The following is an 18,718-nucleotide window of genomic DNA, read 5'->3' as shown; positions in this document are numbered from 1 at the left end:
GTTAGTAGAACACATGTAATACAAAAGTAGGAGACAGATACTGGGGGTAAAAAGGTCAAGGGGTGGGGCAGAGAGGTGAATGAGAGCCAATCAAAACTAAGAATGTGTAAAAAGGCTGTAAAAGTCTGGTTCTTAGCTAATTTTTCAAAGCTCTGAACAGGTGGCTGGAGAGATAGCTTGGTGTCTATGAGTGTATCCTTCTCCAGGGAACCTAAGCTGGGTTCTTAGCCCAGTCAGGCAGGTCTTAACCATCTGTAATACAGTTCCAGGGCATCCGATGCTGTCTTATGGCCTGTGTGCACCTGTGCTCAGGAGTACATACCCACACAGAGATGCACACATGCACACACCTATACACAATTAAGAGTAAAATCTAAAAAATAAAAAAAGTTTGAACAGAAGTAACTTGTACAAATAGATACAGTCATGTATTAGTAAATGGAAATCTTATTTCGGGGGGGGGGTAGGGAAAGGTGGCTACTTCCCTATACTGTTGGCCAAGGGGACCCTGAGACGTCTGAAATGATGCTGGCAACAGCATCTGCTATTGGTTTCCTGCCCAAAGGAGCTGGTAAGACCTCTTGCTAAAGATACCCCATACTCTGGTCACAGGACATAGAGAAATCAAATCGACCAGAACCAGGCTGGAAACTTCCTCACTGCTGGCTAGTCCCCAACGTGCCATAAGAGACCATGCTGACTGCCGGGAAGAATTGACATCAACGGTCTTGTTCAGTGAAGCCAGAAAGCAGTCTTACCAATCAGTCAGGCAAGATGCATCCCTTCCGCCACAACGGGGGCAAGTCTGTTTTGGGAGTTGACAACCACTTTCTGCTTGACTTTCTGTTCCATGGGAGGGAATTAATTCCTGGTTTCTAAACCTACGCAAAATGTTTGTTGTAGGCCCTAATAGGAAGGCTACTACTGTTGCTAGACAGACATGATATGTCCATCAAATTGTCTTCTACACCATCGTGCTTATGTCCGTTGGCTGGTGCTGTCAACTCTGGCCAAAGAGGTTTCTTTCTGTAGTGGTCAGTGGTAAGTGCAGAGATCATACATAGTCATGGTGACAAGAGTAAGTGACTGGTGCCCGCTCAGCCACAAATGGGTTACCTATATCATCTCTTCTAAGGCTCAGAGGACATTGCAGAAGAGGGAAGAGAAAGAACTTGAAGGCCAGGGGATGGGATAGAAAATATTGTAAAGCCTTGCATTCTGGGCATGATATGGCCCTTGCTCTCTTGAACTCAGCAACTGCAATGATCCGCACAAGACTGGGCTCATCAGCATCCTGCCATGGAATGGGATGCAGCTCACAAAAATGTCTGTGGTTGAGAGTGGTTGGTAGGAGAGGGTGGGCCATTTTCTTCAGGGGTCTAGCCAACTGGTATGACGCCCATGTCTTGTAAGCAACTCAAATGAAAATCATTGGGTCGTCAAAAATAAGGACATAAAAGCAAAGAGTCTGGCTTGTAAGAAGAAGAGGATGGGGATGGGGGACGGACATCTTGCCTGACACCAGGAACGAGAAACAGCGGTCTTCGGTTAAGACCAGGTATGGACTATTTATAGTCACAGAGAAGCATGATATTAGCTATGGAATGTGCCGCCACCTATAGCTTGGGGAACATGAGAGAAAAGGTCTGTATTTTTTTTTTACCTGTCCAACTTTCATTTCTTTATACTTCCATTAAAAAAACAAAAAACTAAAAACAAAAACAAAACAAAACAAAAAACCAGGAGTTGCTCCAAGTCACTCCGCATCCCAGACGTCACAGAAAATGTACTTTCCTCACTGGAGGAAGCGTGTCGCAGTGGGGGTGGGCTTTGAGACCCTCCTCCTGACTGCCTGGAAGACAGTCTTCTTCCTGGCTGCTTTCAGATCAAGCTCCTTCCTCAGCACCATGTCTTCCTGCGTGGACTGAACCTCTGAAACGGTAAGCCAGCTCCAGTGAGATATTTGCCTTTATAAGAGTTGCTTGGGTCATGACGTCTCTTCACAGCAACGGGAACCTTAACTAGGACTCAAGGTGGTTCTAGAACTCCTCATGCCTTCCTTGTATACCCAAATGCCACGTAGCATTAAAGCCTCAAAGCAAAGTCCACCAGTGTTTCTCTATTCACCCAAGCCTATCCTCGACTTTACATTGCACCTCTACTCCAAAAGGAGAGACACCCAGCAAATGGGACCACTCTCCAAGCTCCAGTTTCCTCATCTGCCAAGTGACAACACCATTTGTTCCCTCCCTGGGAGCACCACCGGCTTCCTCCTCTGTTGCATACCACCAAGTAGACGAAATTCAGCTGCCGGCGAGACCAAACGCAGCCTAAGATGGGGTCCGAGGCAGAGTTTCTCCGGCTTAGAAATGGCACAGACTGGGACTGAGGCTGTGGTCCTCAAACTCCTGGGCAGCTGGGCGGTGGTGGCGCACACCTTTAATCCCAGCATTCAGGAGGCAGAGGCAGGTGGATTTCTGGGTTCGAGGCCAGCCTGATCTACAGAGTGAGTTCCAGGACAGCCAAGGCTACACAGAGAAACCCTGTCTTGAAAAACTAAAAAAAAAAAAAAAAAAAAACAAACAAACAAACTCCTAGGCACCCATATGTTGCTGGGAACCACCAAGAGTTAAGAACTGGGGATGGGGGTTGGAGGTGGGGGAAAATGGACCATGAGCATTTAAAGGTAACTGCCTGTGGTATTGTTAATGTCTGCTATTCCAGAGAGGCCTTGGGAAATACTGATCTTGAAGTGATTATATCTGCTATGCTGACTGGAGGCCAACTAACTTGGCCTTCTAGTTGCTCACATGTGGTAACAGGGTCAGCATACCCGTCTGTAGCCAAAGGACAGCTCTGCTGATCCTTCAGCTCTTCTCCCTCCAGCCCTCCCCGGGAGAGAGTAAGCCAGGAGTTCATCGGCAATGACACTGGAGTCATCATTGAAGATAAAGGCATTTTCTGTCCTTCTTAATCAAAATGGTAAAGGTGGCCAAGCTTCGGTGGTTTAGTTCTAGCTTCCCAGGGAGTTTCTAAGTGGCTAGTGAGGCCCTGGAGACCACAGCACACTCTCAAGGTCCAGGCACAGGCCCAAGGTCGATGCTGGCATCCATTCTCCTTACTTCTAATAACCAGCCCTTGGTGCCTTCTGCACCCAGAGAACTGCCCCAGACTTGGCTTTTCCCCAGCTCCTTAAATCATCTCCAAGGCAAGAAACCACTTGCTCAAAGTTCTTTGAAGTTTATTTGACGTGAAGCACACACATTTGTGTGTGTGGTTTTTTTTACTTCTTTATAAGTAGGTCTACTGTATCACTACCATCTGCTCAAGCAATAGGATCAGCCTTCCAGAACACACACACACACACACACACACACACACACACACCTGCCTTCCAATATCAACCACTGTCCTGCAGTCTGACAGCATAGAGAAATGTATAGAGATGGGATGAGGGAGATGAGGGTGCTGCCCAATGGTTAGAGAGCTTACCAGGCATGAGCAAGATGCAGGGCTCCACCCCCAGTGCAAGCATCAGAAAGAAGGAAGCAAGGCAGGTAAGAGGGAGAGGCAGAAGGGGAGGAGGGAGCAGGGAGCAGGAGAGATATATAATATAGTAATATAGGTGTTGGCATCTTTTGCCTGCCGTTATGTCCATGAGATTTTTTGATTATTTCAACATTATCATTTCCCACTATTGCTGCAAATGACCTTCCTCCCTTTGTTTTCGTTACCTTGTCGAGCTCGGTGGTATAACCTACCATTGACAACCGTCTGAGTTACGAGGAATGCAGTGACAGATATTCCGAGCCTCGTGTCTCTCGGTGGGCATAGGTTTACTTTTCTGTTAGGTCTAGTCCTAGCTGTTGCATCTCAGGCTGATAGGATGCGTCCAAGGATGTGCCACCAAATGCTTCCAGAGTGGTTGTGAGATGGGGGCTCTAAGTCTCCAAGTGATGGCACTGAGGTTCAAAGACCTCAGATAATCTGCTTGGTATCACAGCTGTTAAGAGGAAACCCCGGATGCAAACTTCCCTCTTGCCTTCATGGAATCTAAGGATTCCTAGAGAAAATGGAACACACTAAGAGCAGATTACCCAATTCTACTGGAGAAAAGTCCTTGACTTGTGTCTGAATGCCTTTTGAAATAACCTGTACACCTCGCTTTAAAACACTCTCAGAGGTAAATGAAGCCAAAATTGTGATTCTTGCCAGACCACAGGAAGTCATACTTAGAGAGTCCCCAACTGCTAAAGAGATGAATCGGGCATATCTCCACCCTGTATGGCATGTTCAGTTATTGCATCTCTCACTGTGATCCTGTCTTTAGGTCTGAAAACCCCTTTCTTATCTGATGTTCAAAATACAGAGGCGTCCAGGCTGCAGAGATAGTTTAGTGGCTTAAGAGCAAAGCATCGGATCTAAGGTTCCAGCACCCACAAGGTAACTTAAATCACCTTAACTCCAAGTCTAGGATACCAACATCCTCTTGTCCAACATCCCAACATCCTCTTGTGACTTCCAAACGCATCAGAGACACACGTGTGCATACATACATGCAGGCAGAATACTTCATATAAAATTGTGTGGTGTGTGTGTGTGTGTGTGTGTGTGTGTGTGTGTGTAAAAGGGTCCCAGGGAAGACACCAAGCCTCTTTTTCTCAGGCAAGTGGGGTCAGGAGCCAGAGAATAGGAGTCTACAGCAATATCTCTCTCTCTCCTGCCACCATGGAACATTCTAGATCTGTCCACACTAACACAGCAGTTCTACATCTCAAACTTCACAAAGGGTGCCTTAGAAGCCTTGCCCAATGTGTGCTGCTGGAGGGAGATCATCAGCTGTGATGGCTTGTCCCCACTGTAGAACTGTTGGGATTCTGTCACCATGGAAACATACCACTGGTGGTGTCTATAAGAACATTTCTGGAAATGCTCAACTGAGCAGGGAAGAGCATTCATCATATATGTGCATGGCAGGATCCTCTATGTTCATGGCAGGATCCTATATGTGCATGGCAGGGTCCTACATGTGCATGACATGATCCTATATATGCATGGCAGGATCCTATATGTGCATGGCAGGGTCCGATAGGTGCATGGTAGGATTCTATATGTGCATGGCAAGATTCTGTATGGGCATGGCAGGGTCCTATAGGTGCATGGCAGGATCCTATATGTGCATGGTAGGATTCTGTATGTTCATGACAGGGTCCTATATGTGCATGGTAGGACCCTATGGACTGTGATCCACGACTGAATGAACAGGAAAGATGTGGGGAGCAGGGTTGCATCCCAGCATTCACTTTGCTCTGCTTTCTGACCATGGATGGAACCTGACCAGAAGCCTTGGACTGGTTCTGCCATGTCTTCCCCATAGCGACAGGGCACAGCCGCAAACTGTGAGCCAAAATGAATTGCTTTGGCTTCGTCAGGCACTTGGAAGCAATGTGAGAAGAGATCTATTACAGCAAAGCCTTATGGGTTGATTTAGAATATCTTCACTGAAGAAATGTATATGTACATACACGCACACACTCATACATATATACATACACATACACACATTATATATACATATACATATACACATACACATACACATACACATACACATACATATACACATACACATACATATACATATATACAATCTGACTCCTGATAATAAGACCAGCACAGATTTTCCCTTCCAATGTCAAGTGATGTAAGGGCCCTTGGTCTCTGCATCACCAAATCAAACAGCAGCAGATCTCCACCAGAAAATGTATACCAAGCCTATCAACGCTATGTATCTTAATTAGCTAAGCCTTTAATGTTTTTTGTTTGAGGGCTTTTTGGCCCTGACAATTGCTTCTTTTTCATTGCTTTCTCAAACAATTATCTGGAGCCGATTCCCTTTAGCGAGCGTTTCACTGTCCTTTAAAGGGGACTTAAACAAGGGATCCAGGAGCTGCTGCCTGCTGGGACAGTTCTGTTCTTCCTCTGAGCTTCCTTTGAAGATGGTGAGAAATCAATGCTCGTCCTAAGAGAGCAGCAGAAAACCATCCGGGGATGACATTTAACTCTGGAATGGCCAAGACTAATTGTGAAGCACTATGGCCCTTTGAGGAACCTCTTGGAAGATCTGAATGGCTCATTGTGCGTCACCCAGCAGTGGGGGCATCCTCAAAATAGTGGGTAAAGACTTCCCTCAGCTCCCTGGAAATGTGATCTGTGTTTCTATTCCAGCTGTGCATCAAACCCCAAAGAAACTAGGCTAACCTTGCATAGAAAGGCAGGCAGAGGTTCTCCATCCAAAAGCGGGATTTAGTAAGCACCCGGTGCGTCACTGGTCGGGAGAAAAGGCTAACTACAGGTGTTCATAGATCAGTGAGACAGGAAAGGAGGCAGTAAGAGGGCCAAGGCTCAACTCTAATAGAACCGACATCCATGTTATCCTAACATGGACACTCTCAGAGATGACCACATTTGGGACTTGGCTAAGAGGGTGATGTCATTGTCTTTAACCACAAACAACAAAGCCACATACACACATGTCGATGCCCGAAACCAGTGGTCTCTGAAAGAGTCCTCTCCTACCACAGGGTTAGTTAAGTCAAAGCAACCCCAGCTGGTAAGAAGCAGCAGGTCCCTCCTTTCAGAACGTGCATCGTGAGTTTGGGAACAGGAACAGGAGGGGGATCCCCTGGACTTCTCACAAAACTGACTCCCAGACCATGGGATTTATACACTGAGTTTGGGGCACAATTCACACTGTACACATTTGAATGTTTCTAGTAGCAAGCAGAATTGGCCTAGAGTAATATCCCTTCTCCAAAAACTTCCAACAGTTCACCTTCAGATTCCAAAGGACCGAGTTCTTGCCAACGCCATCCCTTTGAGCTCAAAACAAATGTGCTACATGTTATATAAGATAATGCATGTGTAGATACATACGCACGTGCACATCACACACCTATACTTGAACACAATAAAGTTACAAAGGACGACAAGAAAGTACGCAGCCAATAGGATCTTGAAAGCTCTGTCTATACCATTTCCCCGGGCTTGGAGCCTGTCCCTCTGAGACTTCTTTCTCCTAAAAGAGGAAGCATTTTACCTGCATGGGAGAGACAGAGCAACGGGTGCCCTGGGGGCACCTGTGTGACTGAGCTGCAGGAAAGATACATCAATAGGGCTGGAATACAGTCCCAAAGCCTATTGTTGGTCTTCTATGAGAGGGAGCACAGCTGTGTGGAGCTGCTGAGAGGCAGGTCAAAAGCCTTCACCCGACAGTCAAGGCTTTCATGCCTTGACTTTGTCACAAAGCCACACTCGCTCACTTGGTCTGAAGTAGTGGGCCCATGCGCTACAGTCCCACGCGTCCTCTTGTATCTGCGAGTGCTTTCTCTTCTTTGTCGGGGGTAACGAGGCTCTAAAAGTCGAGAAACAGAAAGGTTGGTTAGCAACTTGGCTTGTTGCAGGAGAGCAAACTTGAGTTCCCCAGACCTTTGCTCTCTGATTTCCCAAGTCTAATTCGAGTTCTCTAAGGTTTCTTGGGCGCTACTATTCTAAAATGTAATCTTTCCGTAGACCACCAATGGAAGATCCACCTGCCTGAAAGGTATAGTTTCAAAGCAGAGGAGACACGGACTGAACATGCAGGTGTACGTTTTACATCTACGAGTTCTCTTCGCACGGAACCTGATCTCATTCACAGATGGCCCTGGCTCCCCAGAGAAGGAGGGCTATAGGCCAGAAAGAGGAAGGAGGAAAAAGAAATCTTGATTGACAGTTATCTAAGACCTAACTCAAACTGCCCTGGCATCCCCTGCTGGAAGCAGCATAAGCAATCGGTGCTTCATCCCGCCACCTGGAATTGTTATACATATTCCTGACATTTTAACTCTCTGTTAGGTGAGGACCTTGAATGGAGATTTTTAATGAAGACTGTCTAAACCTGGAACATAGGTCCTCATGGTCCCTTTTCATGCCTCCACACTGCCACCTGCTGGACAGCCTGCCGTGGTCGCTTCTGGCACTCCAGCTGTGGATTCCTAACTAAGTAACTTATCCTTTACCCAGGAACGTGGCACAAAGGCTGCTGGTGGTAAGAGCAACTCGTTCCCAGTCGGGAGGGCCCCGTTTGGTGCCGGCAGGTGGCAGGGTGACTGGACTCCGGGTAGCCGTTCTGAAAACTGCTGTGGGGTTGGCCGGCCATGCTCTGGGATGGATGCTCAGGCAGAGGCCCTGGTGCTGTGGAGTGGAGGAAGGCAGCTGGGATCCTCCCTGCCGGGGTCCCGCAGCATGCGCCTGTGGGAGGAAAGACAGGAGCGACAGGTACCTCTCATTCTCACTGCCCAGACCTGAGTCAACCGTGCGTGCGTGTGTGCAAGGTACTATGTGGATGGACTCACCTTTGACCTGTGGAGGAGAGCGTGGGTCGGATGCAGAGTAGGGTGGGGTGTCGGGGAGCTGCCGTTGCCTGGGGATCAGAAATATTGCTTTGCTTTTTGTTCTGCTTCGTGTCCTGTTTTAGTCACCGACAGGAGGCAACCCCCCGTGGGCAGCACCCCAGGAGCAGGGAGGAAAGCTAAACCCAAACTGTGCCATGTGATGGGGTTATGCTTCAAGTCCCAGCTCTTCCCGTCACCTCTCTAGGTCCCTAACCCCACACCACACACCCCCAATAGAAATTATTACCACCCCCTCTTCAGAGAGGATTTTTGAGAATTATGGAAATGTTCACAAAGTCTGTGCTGCAGTGCTCCAAACTTAGGTTCAATGGAGTGGTAAATGTTGTCACTGAAGCAGCAATGGTCTTCCATTCATGTAGGTGTGGGTGCGTCCCAAAAGCTCTTGGAAGTTACTCAAGGGTTCCAGAAAAGGAACATCATAAAAGTTTGTTTTCATCCGTCACTATTTGGGGGCTTGGAGGAGTTAGTGGAGTGAGGGCAATGGAGAGGCAGTGGGGTTAGGATATAATGACACATCTGTATGAAAATGTCATTATGATGCCCATCACTTTGTAAGCTAAGTTTAGAAGGTAAATTTTTAAACAGAGAAGTTTGGGGGGGGTTTTTTGTTGTTGTTGTTTTTTTTTTTTTTTTAAGTCTTATCCTCAAACTGGCTCTTTAAAATTTATTTGCCCTCTACTAACATGGAAGAAAGAATATGCCGGGCGGTGGTGGCACACACCTTTAATCCAGCGCTTGGGAGGCAGAGGCAGGCAGATTTCTGAGTTTAAGGCCAGCCTGGTCTACAGAGTGAGTTCCAGGACAGCCTGGGCTACACAGAGAAACCCTGTCTTGGGGGGGGGAGGGAAGAGAGACTATATATACCCATCTTTATCAGTGTAAAGAAATACAGAGGCGTGAATGCTAAGAGGTTTAGAATACCCTAGGCTAGACCACCACAGACTGAATTTCAGCAATAGAGTGGCAGCAGAGATCGCATGGCAGGCTGAGTTAACAGAAACTGCCTGGATCCGGCACAGAGGGCATCGGGCTTGACAGGGAGACCGTCCATCAAACAAAGCTCAGAACACTGAAGTCACCTCAAGCTTCAAATTTAGAAGAAGGATGGAGTTGGCAATGGATAGAATGTAGGGAGAAGGAGCATCTAGACCCTCGGGTAAGCCCCCTGCCGTAGTCAGGGCTTCTATCCCTGCACAAGCATCAGGACCGAGAAGCAAGCTGGGGAGGAAAGGGTTTATTCCGCTTACACATCCACATTGCTGTTCATCACCAAAGGAAGTCAGGACTGGAACTCAAGTAGGTCAGGAAGCAGGAGCTGATGCAGAGGCCGTGAAGGGATGTTACTTACTGGCTTGCTTCTCCTGGTTTGTTCAGCTTGCTTTCTTATAGAACCAAGACTACCAGCCCAGGGATGGCACCACCCACAATGGGCCCTTCCCCGTTGATCACCATCCGAGAAAATGCCCCACAGCTGGATCTCATGGAGGCATTTCCCCAACAGAAGCTCCTTTTTCTGTGATAACTCTAGCCTGTGTTAAGTTGACACATAAAGCCAGCCAGTACACCCGCGTTCAGTCACTCCAAAGCTGAGAAGGTTTGTTTTCTGAGGAAAGGGAGCCAGGAAGACTGTAGTAGACATGACTAGTCACAACTAAGTGTGCCGGGATGAACACGGAAGGGTGCATCACAAATCTAAATACGGACACTGGGGACAGATCTATGTAGTGGAGAGCTTGCTTGGTATGTGTTAGGGACTGAGTTCAATCCTCAGCACTGCAGAAGAAAGAGAAATCTCAGCACTGAACTGTCAGGCCCATCCTCAACTCCGCTCTGTATGCATCTAAGCAGATTTGACACAAATGAAAAACAGGAGTATTATTCCCAAGGAACAGTGAATGAGCTGTGGATAAGGAGGGGGCACGTCCTTTTAATAATATATGATAAAGAAATTATGTATGTGTGTGTGTGTGTGTGTGTGTGTGTGTGTGTGTGTGCGTGTAGACACATACATACATGTGTAGGCCAGAAGAAGGTGTCAGATTCTTTGGAGCTGGAGTTACAGGTAGTTTCAGGCTGCCACATGCAGATGTTGTTAATCAAACTTGTGTCCTCAAATGGCCACTGAGCCATCTCTCCTCCCTCCCCTCCCCATTTTAGTAACCTTATTAGAAATAAATAGCCAGCCCCTATCACTCTTCAGTGACGACCATCCTTTGAACATGATGATCTGCACACAGAACTGACGCAGATCAACGAAACAACAGACGCTGCCAGGAAGCCTGGGACACTAAAGCCAGAACAGCCAACTGTATAAGGAATTCGGAAGAGTCAATCCCCAACGGCTCTCCTGCCTATGAAATGCATGGTCAGCTCCTGCCAGACCTGATTTTCCAGCCAGTGGAGACCTTAAGTTGTGGGAGGGCATAACTCCCCAAAGATGCTGGAAAGTGGACAAAATCAACAGGATGCTGGAGAGACGGTTCGACGTGGAGGTAGGAGGTGGCAGGCACGGTCTGTTTACAGCTCCTAACCAGGGTTGAAACTCCAAAACGAACGCAGTCCTTCAGGCCTGAGGACTCAGAAAAGACTTTGGAACAAACCAGGATGCTGAAACTTAATGGGGTATCTTGGAAAACAGAGGGGTACCCCATCGTCTCTGTCTAACTGCCTGCATCTCTTGCTGAGTCTCTGTGCCGTTACCTCATGTGGTGGGGAACTGCAAAGTGAGCCAGTTCTCAAGAGAGTCTACAGTTGGCGCCTGTCAAAACAAAAGTTGTCCGCTGTTCAGAGAAATGTACATGAACCCCTGCACCCCGCAACTGCAGCGTGTGTGGGTGATGTCAGAGGATTCTAAGTGTTGCTTGTCTTCAGCAGAGTTCGCTCCCCAACCCCAAATTCAGTACAGCCACAACCTTTTCCTTATTATCAGCCCAAGCTCGGTACATTTCATGGATTTAGAGAAATGTTACCGTTCCTTTTCAGAGAATTTAAAGGAGGAATTTATCAGTGCTACCTTCAAAACTAAACAAACTGTCAAAAACAAACGCAGGCGATACATGCCTTTTTTTTTTTTTTTCAATTAGTTGCTTGCAATCGCAATTACCCTGCACCGTACGTTCCCTCCTGATCAGTGTCAAGGACCCTGGTACATCAGGTCCTATGGGACCTTTGTGATCTGATTTTGTCTCTTACATCAAAGGGATTTCCGTAAACCAGACAGACACCAGAGAGTGATGGACAGATGGGTCACTCTAGCTAATACTGTCTCTAGCTTCTGGAATAGATGGTTATTTTTAAAAATTTAAGAGATTCTTAGCAGCTGACCAAAAAAAAGTACTAATTTGCCTTCTCATTTCCTTGCTTTTGGACACACAACCTGCTTTTGTTCTTTGGAGGATTCTGGAGGTTGGGGGCTGTAGTGGCTGGTTTTGTGTGTCAATTGGACACAAGCTGGAGTTATCACAGAGAAAGGAGCTTCCGTTGGGGTAGTGCCTCCATGAGATCCAGCTGTGGGGGATTTTCTTTGTTGGTGATCAAGGCAGGAGGGACCATTGTGGGTGGTGCCATCCCCTGGGCTGGTAGTCCTGGGTCCTATAAGAAGGCAAGCTGAGCAAGCCAGGGTAAGCAAGCCAGTAAGTAACATCCCTCCATGGCCTCTGCATCATCTCCTGCTTCCTGACCTCCTTGAGTTCCAGTCCTGACATCCTTTGGTGATAAACAGCAAAGTGGAAGTGTAAGCTGAATAAACCCTTTCCTCCCCAGCTTGCTTCTTGGACGTGATGTTTTTTATAGAAATAGAAACCCTGACTAAGACAGGGGCTATGCGAAGCAAGAGACCAGAGGCTTTACCTTCCAGTGGCTGAGGTCATATGTATCTTTATGCCCTGTGCCCAAAGCAGCCAGTGCTGCTTTCAGATGACAATGTAGATGGACATCACATCAAAGCACAACTGTCCTGGTAAGGCCAACTACAATTCAACAGCTAGGTTCCCAGTTTCCTCCTGAGACTCCCCTGTGTTCACACTCACGCCAGCTGTACCCCTCTGGAACCCCACAGTGAGCTCAGCTCAGCACAGTACCCCTACAGAGCTAGAGCCCCATAAATATAAAAGATTAAAACAAAGCATGAACACACTTCATGTGTGAGTTCATCTACATACGAGCACTGTCACAGCCACCATGTCTGAAATGGCAGCCTTCCCCAGCCCTCGGTTTCTACTTATCATATCTTCCTCTAGTGTGTCTTCATCTCACTAAGGGGCTCCAGACCACCCGCCCTTGTCTCTCTGTCCCCACTGGGGTGATGTTAACAGCGGTGGTGACGACGTGCCAAGACTGAGTGAGGAAAGCAACAAGGAAATGCATTGTCCCAGGAGAATCTCTAATCCACACTGAAGCCTATAAGGGATCGGTCTGCCTGTTATTACCTTCAAATACATCGCCAATCCTGGAGGGGAGAAAAGCTGGGTGCCCTGCCTGGATAGGCTGTTCTTTGCCCTTGGTAAACTCTCAACAAGGAATCCATGTGCTTCATTGATGGTTGTATCTCATCCCCAACTACAAAATAGCTGTTATGAACGATGTTTCCTGTAACTTTAACATGCATGATTTATCTCCCCGATGTGGACCTTCATGTTAAAGACGCATCTTAATAGAAAGTGTGCACCACTCCGTAGTACTCCAGAGATAAATGTTTGCCCAAGTAGTTAAAGTTTGTAACTATTATCCTGAAATTGAGATTTGTTTTTTAAGCGATAGCTCTAAAGACCTATCAGTGGCTAAGGTATCCCAAGAAAGCCATTTCACAGTAGGACAGGAAGAAACAGGACAGGGAAGATGTCACAACCCCCTGAAGCCTGCTTGCAAGCTGCAAGGCTCTGACTTTCTTGCCACTCCTGCTGCTTTAAAGACAGAGACCATTTGTTGAATCTTGTCTGAGCCTGTCACCAGGCTAAATCTTACATCCGTTGTCTCACCTGATGTCTGTTTTCCCAGATGCAGAAGTGCTATGACTGCCCTTGCTCCACAGTGAAGCCAGGACTGACGATATTACACAGTACGCCCGGGGTTGATACCTGACGAGCGGTCAGAGCGGAGGGTCATACTACACCAGAGCTCACCTCCATGCTTTCAGTGCAGATCAAGCTAATCCTACTCGTTATTATAGGCAACTTCATTTGTTTATACAAGTGCCCTTAGGATGGGGAAGAGTGGAGCGCTGTTTTAGCCTAGGTTTTCTCTCTAGGCTTCCTCAGACTTCATGAGTTTGAACCCAGGAATTAAATGAGTCAATCTATTCACAGACCTGTTAAGGAGCTCTTCCCACAGAACTACACATAGCACCTCACCCCCCCCTTCCACAACTTCAAGGGTTCAGCATCATGTTCTAGGGGGCCACAAAAATGTAACATACTCCTGACTCTTTATTCATCTGCGTCCCAACTAAAACCTAGAACCCTAGCTGGTTAAGCTGAACCTCTGGACAGAAATAAAATAAAACCAGGTGCCATCTACTTGGTGACCTATGTGTCCCTACTCCCATGACATCTCTACTATGAAGTCCCACACACCCTCATATAACCAAAGCTATATATAGTAAGTACACAGAATAACATTTGACCTACTGTTGATGGTGCCTCCATAATATAATATTACCTAGGGATTTTATATCCATTTGTGATGATGTAATTTGTTTTTGTTTTTTTTTTTTTTAAGACAGGGACTGACTATGTAGGCCTGGCTGGCCTGGAACTCACTATGTTACAGAGGTTGCCCTCGAAGTCACAGAGATCCCCCTGCCTCTGCCTTCTGAGTGCTGTGTGCATCACATGTGTGCCTGGTGCCCAAAGAGATAAAGAGAGAGCGTCTGGATTGTACAGCCATACAAATAGTTGTGAGCCGTCAGGTGGGCGGCGGGATTCAAACGTGGTTCCTCTGTAAGGGTAGCAAGTGTCCCTAACTCCTGAGGCAATTCTCCAGACAAAACAGAGGCCTTTCCTTAATAGCCATTAATTAGTGAGCAATTTAGTAAAAGAGGGAATAACTCAGGACTGTGGTAAGCACAGATCTGAAATTCATCTCTGCCCAAGCCATTAAATAAATAAATAAATAAATAAATAAATAAATATCATATATCTCAGAGCTACTGGGTTAAATACCAACACCAACCTGCAAAAAGAAGACTGGGATTCTAAAAATATACTCTATAAAATACTATATATTTTAGATATATAGTATTATATATATATATATAATATTTTATAGAATTTTATATATTCTATAAAATATTATATATTCTATAAAATACTCAAAACTTAAAGTATGGTAATTTTGTATTGAAAAGTAAAAGAAGTTTGTATTGACATCATGATCTCTAAGGTCATAGCTGAGCCTGCTTCTCCTTGCTCCTGCTTAGACGTAACTGCCTCACATACCCGCCTGCACGCAAGCAGGTTTTATCAAGCAGCAGCAGGTTCTCTGATCATGGGAGTCTGGCAACCTTTGTAAAGCCACGGCTTGGATCTCTTTTGAGTCGTACTTTTCAATAGATCATTGTAGATACTTTTAATGAATTCCCTGGGTTTTGTGTTTTTCTAAAGCATTCCTCAAAATAGTTATCAGTCTTAAAGCCCACTTGTGGAAGCAAGGATGCAAAGTTTAATCCCAGTTTTGCATTGGAGCATCACTGGGTAACTCTAGACCTCAGCCTCCTCCTGTATGAGCCGTAGAAATAAGTGTATGGCATCAGCCATGTAAGTAAATTTATAACTCTATTGCCCGGTGCTAGTAGATACTCAATACCCATTTCTCATCTCCCTCACTTATAGCCTCTGCCCCTTCAACCCGCTCCCAAAGATACAGAGTGGATTCTCTTTAAACCAAGCCTGAGCCTTAATAGCAAAGGCTAAGGTTGTGGGTAGATATCTATGCGTCTACAGGTAAGGATCATGATTGTTGTGGACACATTCCAATGGCTTGAGGGCCCTAGGACACAACCAGACTTTCCACATAAGAAGGTGGCCCTTTGAGTTAGGTTTCTGTTTATATCCTTCATCCCCAAACAGCTGCTGTGTTCCCACTTAAATGCAGAAGCTAACGTGTTCATCTCATAGGAAGAGGATACGGAAGAAGAGTGACTAGACCCTAAGACGAGAGCTAGGGAGTAGAGCTGGGATGATTAATGATACAGTGGTCCAGCAGAGTATGACAAAGAACTCAGTGTTCTATGACACACTAGCGTAACCATGCTTGATGACAAACAACTACATATTTCAAAATAATAGAGAGGATTTTAAATGTTGCCACCATAAATAATAGTGAATATTTGAGCTGATGGGTACAATAATTACCTCAACTTGATTTGATCATTGTGCATCTTGTACTTTGAGTGTACTGTCACTGCCCCCATAAATACATACAATTATGATTCCATTTAAAACATACATTTTTAGGGCTGGAGAGATGGCTCAGCAGATAAGAGCACTGACTGCTCTTCCAGAAGTCCTCAGTTCAATTCCCAGCAACCACATGGTGGCTCACAACCATCTGTAATGGGATCTGATGCACTCTTCTGGTGTGTCTGAAGACAGCGACAGTGTACTCATATAAATAATAAAATACTCATATAATAAAAAAAATAAAAATAAACTGTATCTTCCCAAGTTGCTAAAAAAAAAAACCCACATACTTTTTAAAATATTCTAACCAGATTTATCAGGGAAAATTAGAAAAGAAAGCATTAATACAAGAAACAAAAGCTTTCACTAGACCCTGCGGAGACTGAGGGGATGATGAGAAACGCCATGAATATCGTGTGGCCATAAACTTGATGACTCTGATGAAATGGACCAACAACTCCTTAGGGGAGCTGGTGGAAAAGGTGCCAACACACACACGCACACGCACGCGCGCACACACACACACACACACACATGCACACATGCACGCACATGCACGCACGCACATGCACGCACACGCACACGCACACACTCCTGTTCATCTTCTAATGCTGTTTGTATTGATGGTCTCGTTTGAAATGACTGTGTTGCCCAGGCTGTCTTCAAGCTCCTGTCTCAACTTTGCACAAAGTCAGGACTACAGGTGCATGTCACTGTGCCAGGCTAGAAGTAATGCTGATAGTTCTGAGTCTACCCACACACTTCCACTCAGATAATTAAAGAAGAGGGAGAATTTCCTAATTGCTTAGAAGAGGCTTTAATTACGCCAATTGCAAACTGGAGTAATTGCCATGCAATTCGGTGTAAGAAAGGAAAACTGGGGATTCAGGTTCTCATGAACATAGGTGCAAGTCCTCAACAGGCCAGGTGGTGATGCACACCTTTAATCCCAGCACTCAGAAGGCAGAAACAGGCAGATCTCCATGAGTTCAAGGCCAGCCAGACCTACATGGCAAGTTACAGGCTGACCGAAAATGTTCACAAGTTACAGCTAGCAAGATTCTTAGGTCCAGAATACTTTTTAGGTTTTCTAAACCAAAAGAAAGAAACCCTAATTTTTAAAGAATAGACACAATATTTAAAGGATTATTTATCACAAAAAATGAATAAACGGGAAAGGAACACACAAAATTATGCCTAGTATCATTGCCCATTAGAAAAAAAACATAACTAAAACAATGAGCAACTACAAACTTGTCAGGATGCTACATTTTGTTAGGATGCTACTTTTTTTTTTTAATTGATGATTCTGACAATGAAGAGAAGCAACTGGATAACTAATACATTATAATGGTAATATAGAAGAGTATGATAACAAGAGAATACTTGGCAATTTTTACAGTTGCATTTGCATTTACAACAATATGACAACGCCATCTTTATGCTACATATTTACTCTAAAGAAATTTAAACTCCTGGTTACACAAAAACCTAACAGGACTGGCTAGAAATTGTTCAATGGGTAAGAAGACTTTCCCACAAACACAAGGACTGAGTTTGGATCTCCAACACCCATTCAGAAAGCAAGGTGTGGCCTCATGTACAAATCTGTAACCCACACACCATGAGGGGTCAGAGGTGGAAGGGTGGTACTTGGTAGAAGCCAGAATAGTTCTAGACTCAGAGAGAGGCCATGTCTCAAAAGAATAAGGCAGAGAGTGGCAGAGCAGGAGATACTGCATCCTCCTCTGGTCTATGTGTGTATATGCATGCACACAAAAATAACCAAAAATCGGACTGGTGAAATGGCTCAGCGGGTAAGAGCACCCAACTGCTCTTCCAAAGGTCCTGAGTTCAAATCCCAGCAACCACATGGTGGCTCACAACCATCCACAACGAAATATGACTCCCTCTTCTGGTGTGTCTGAAGATAGCTACAGTATACTTACATATAATAAATAAATAAATCTTTAAAAAAAATAACCAAAAATCTGTGTATGAAAAAATATATATAAGATAGTATTCATAGCTGCTAAAAAGTGTAACTAATCCAAATGTCTTCAAGTTTGGGAGTGGCTAAACCATGGTGTAAGCATTTAGAGGAGTCTCTCTCAGGAATAAAAGAAATGAAGGAACGATCAAAGGGATTCTAACAGAAGACAGCAGATTCAGAAAGTATCATGTGACTTCATTTATTTGACATTCTGGAAAAAAATAGAATTATAGAAACAGAGAAGAGAAAGCAATGGTTGCCAGAGTTTGGGGGACTGGTATATAGTGTAACTGAATTTGGGGGACTGGTATGTAGTGTAACTGAGTTTGGGGGACTGGTATATAGTGTAACTGAGTTTGGGGACTGGTATATAGTGTAACTGAGTTTGGGGGACTGGTATGTAGTGTAACTGAGTTTGGGGGACTGGTATGTAGTGTAACTGAGTTTGGGGGACTGGTATGTAGTGTAACTACAGTGGTACTTACTCCATCAGATTACCGCAGCTTAGGAGCCTTTCCAAATAGTGTTGTTGAGACCCGGAGAGATGGCTCTGTGGCAAAGAGCACTTACTGCTCCTCCACAACACTAGAGTTCAGTCCTCATCACCCACCTGGTATGGTTCATAACACACCCCAGGGAACCAGTGCTTTCTTCTAGCCTCTAAAGGCACCTGAGCACACATGGCATATAGTCACACAAGTGCACACACATACACACACACACACACACACACACACATTTATAAGTTTTTTGAAGTGCACTGAGTTTGCTATATGTGGGTTAAAAATAAAAGAAATCTGGAGTAGATGCATCATTGTCAGAAAAACAAACAGCATGGGCATAACTTTCTTTTCAAAAAGTTAAGAAAATTC

General features: G+C 45.4%; 1 protein-coding gene across 1 annotated transcript in view; it reads right to left on the bottom strand.

Annotated features, from left to right (window-relative positions):
- Myrfl (myelin regulatory factor like) overlaps positions 1-18,718 on the bottom strand; it is a 119,404-nt gene that overhangs the window by 67,215 nt on the left and 33,471 nt on the right. Inside the window, exons 3-5 of the mRNA XM_021205470.1 lie at positions 8,397-8,464; positions 8,061-8,292; positions 7,323-7,414 (exon numbers count right to left, since the gene is read on the bottom strand). Coding sequence (XP_021061129.1) covers positions 7,323-7,414; positions 8,061-8,292; positions 8,397-8,464 — 392 coding nt within the window. The remainder of the gene's footprint in view (positions 1-7,322; positions 7,415-8,060; positions 8,293-8,396; positions 8,465-18,718) is intronic.

The sequence above is a fragment of the Mus pahari genome, chromosome 9 (genome assembly GCF_900095145.1).
Source record: "Mus pahari chromosome 9, PAHARI_EIJ_v1.1, whole genome shotgun sequence".
NCBI classification, from domain to species: Eukaryota; Metazoa; Chordata; class Mammalia; order Rodentia; family Muridae; genus Mus; species Mus pahari.
Note: the sequence above shows the minus strand (reverse complement) of the source record. Positions and strands in the feature narration are given on the sequence as shown.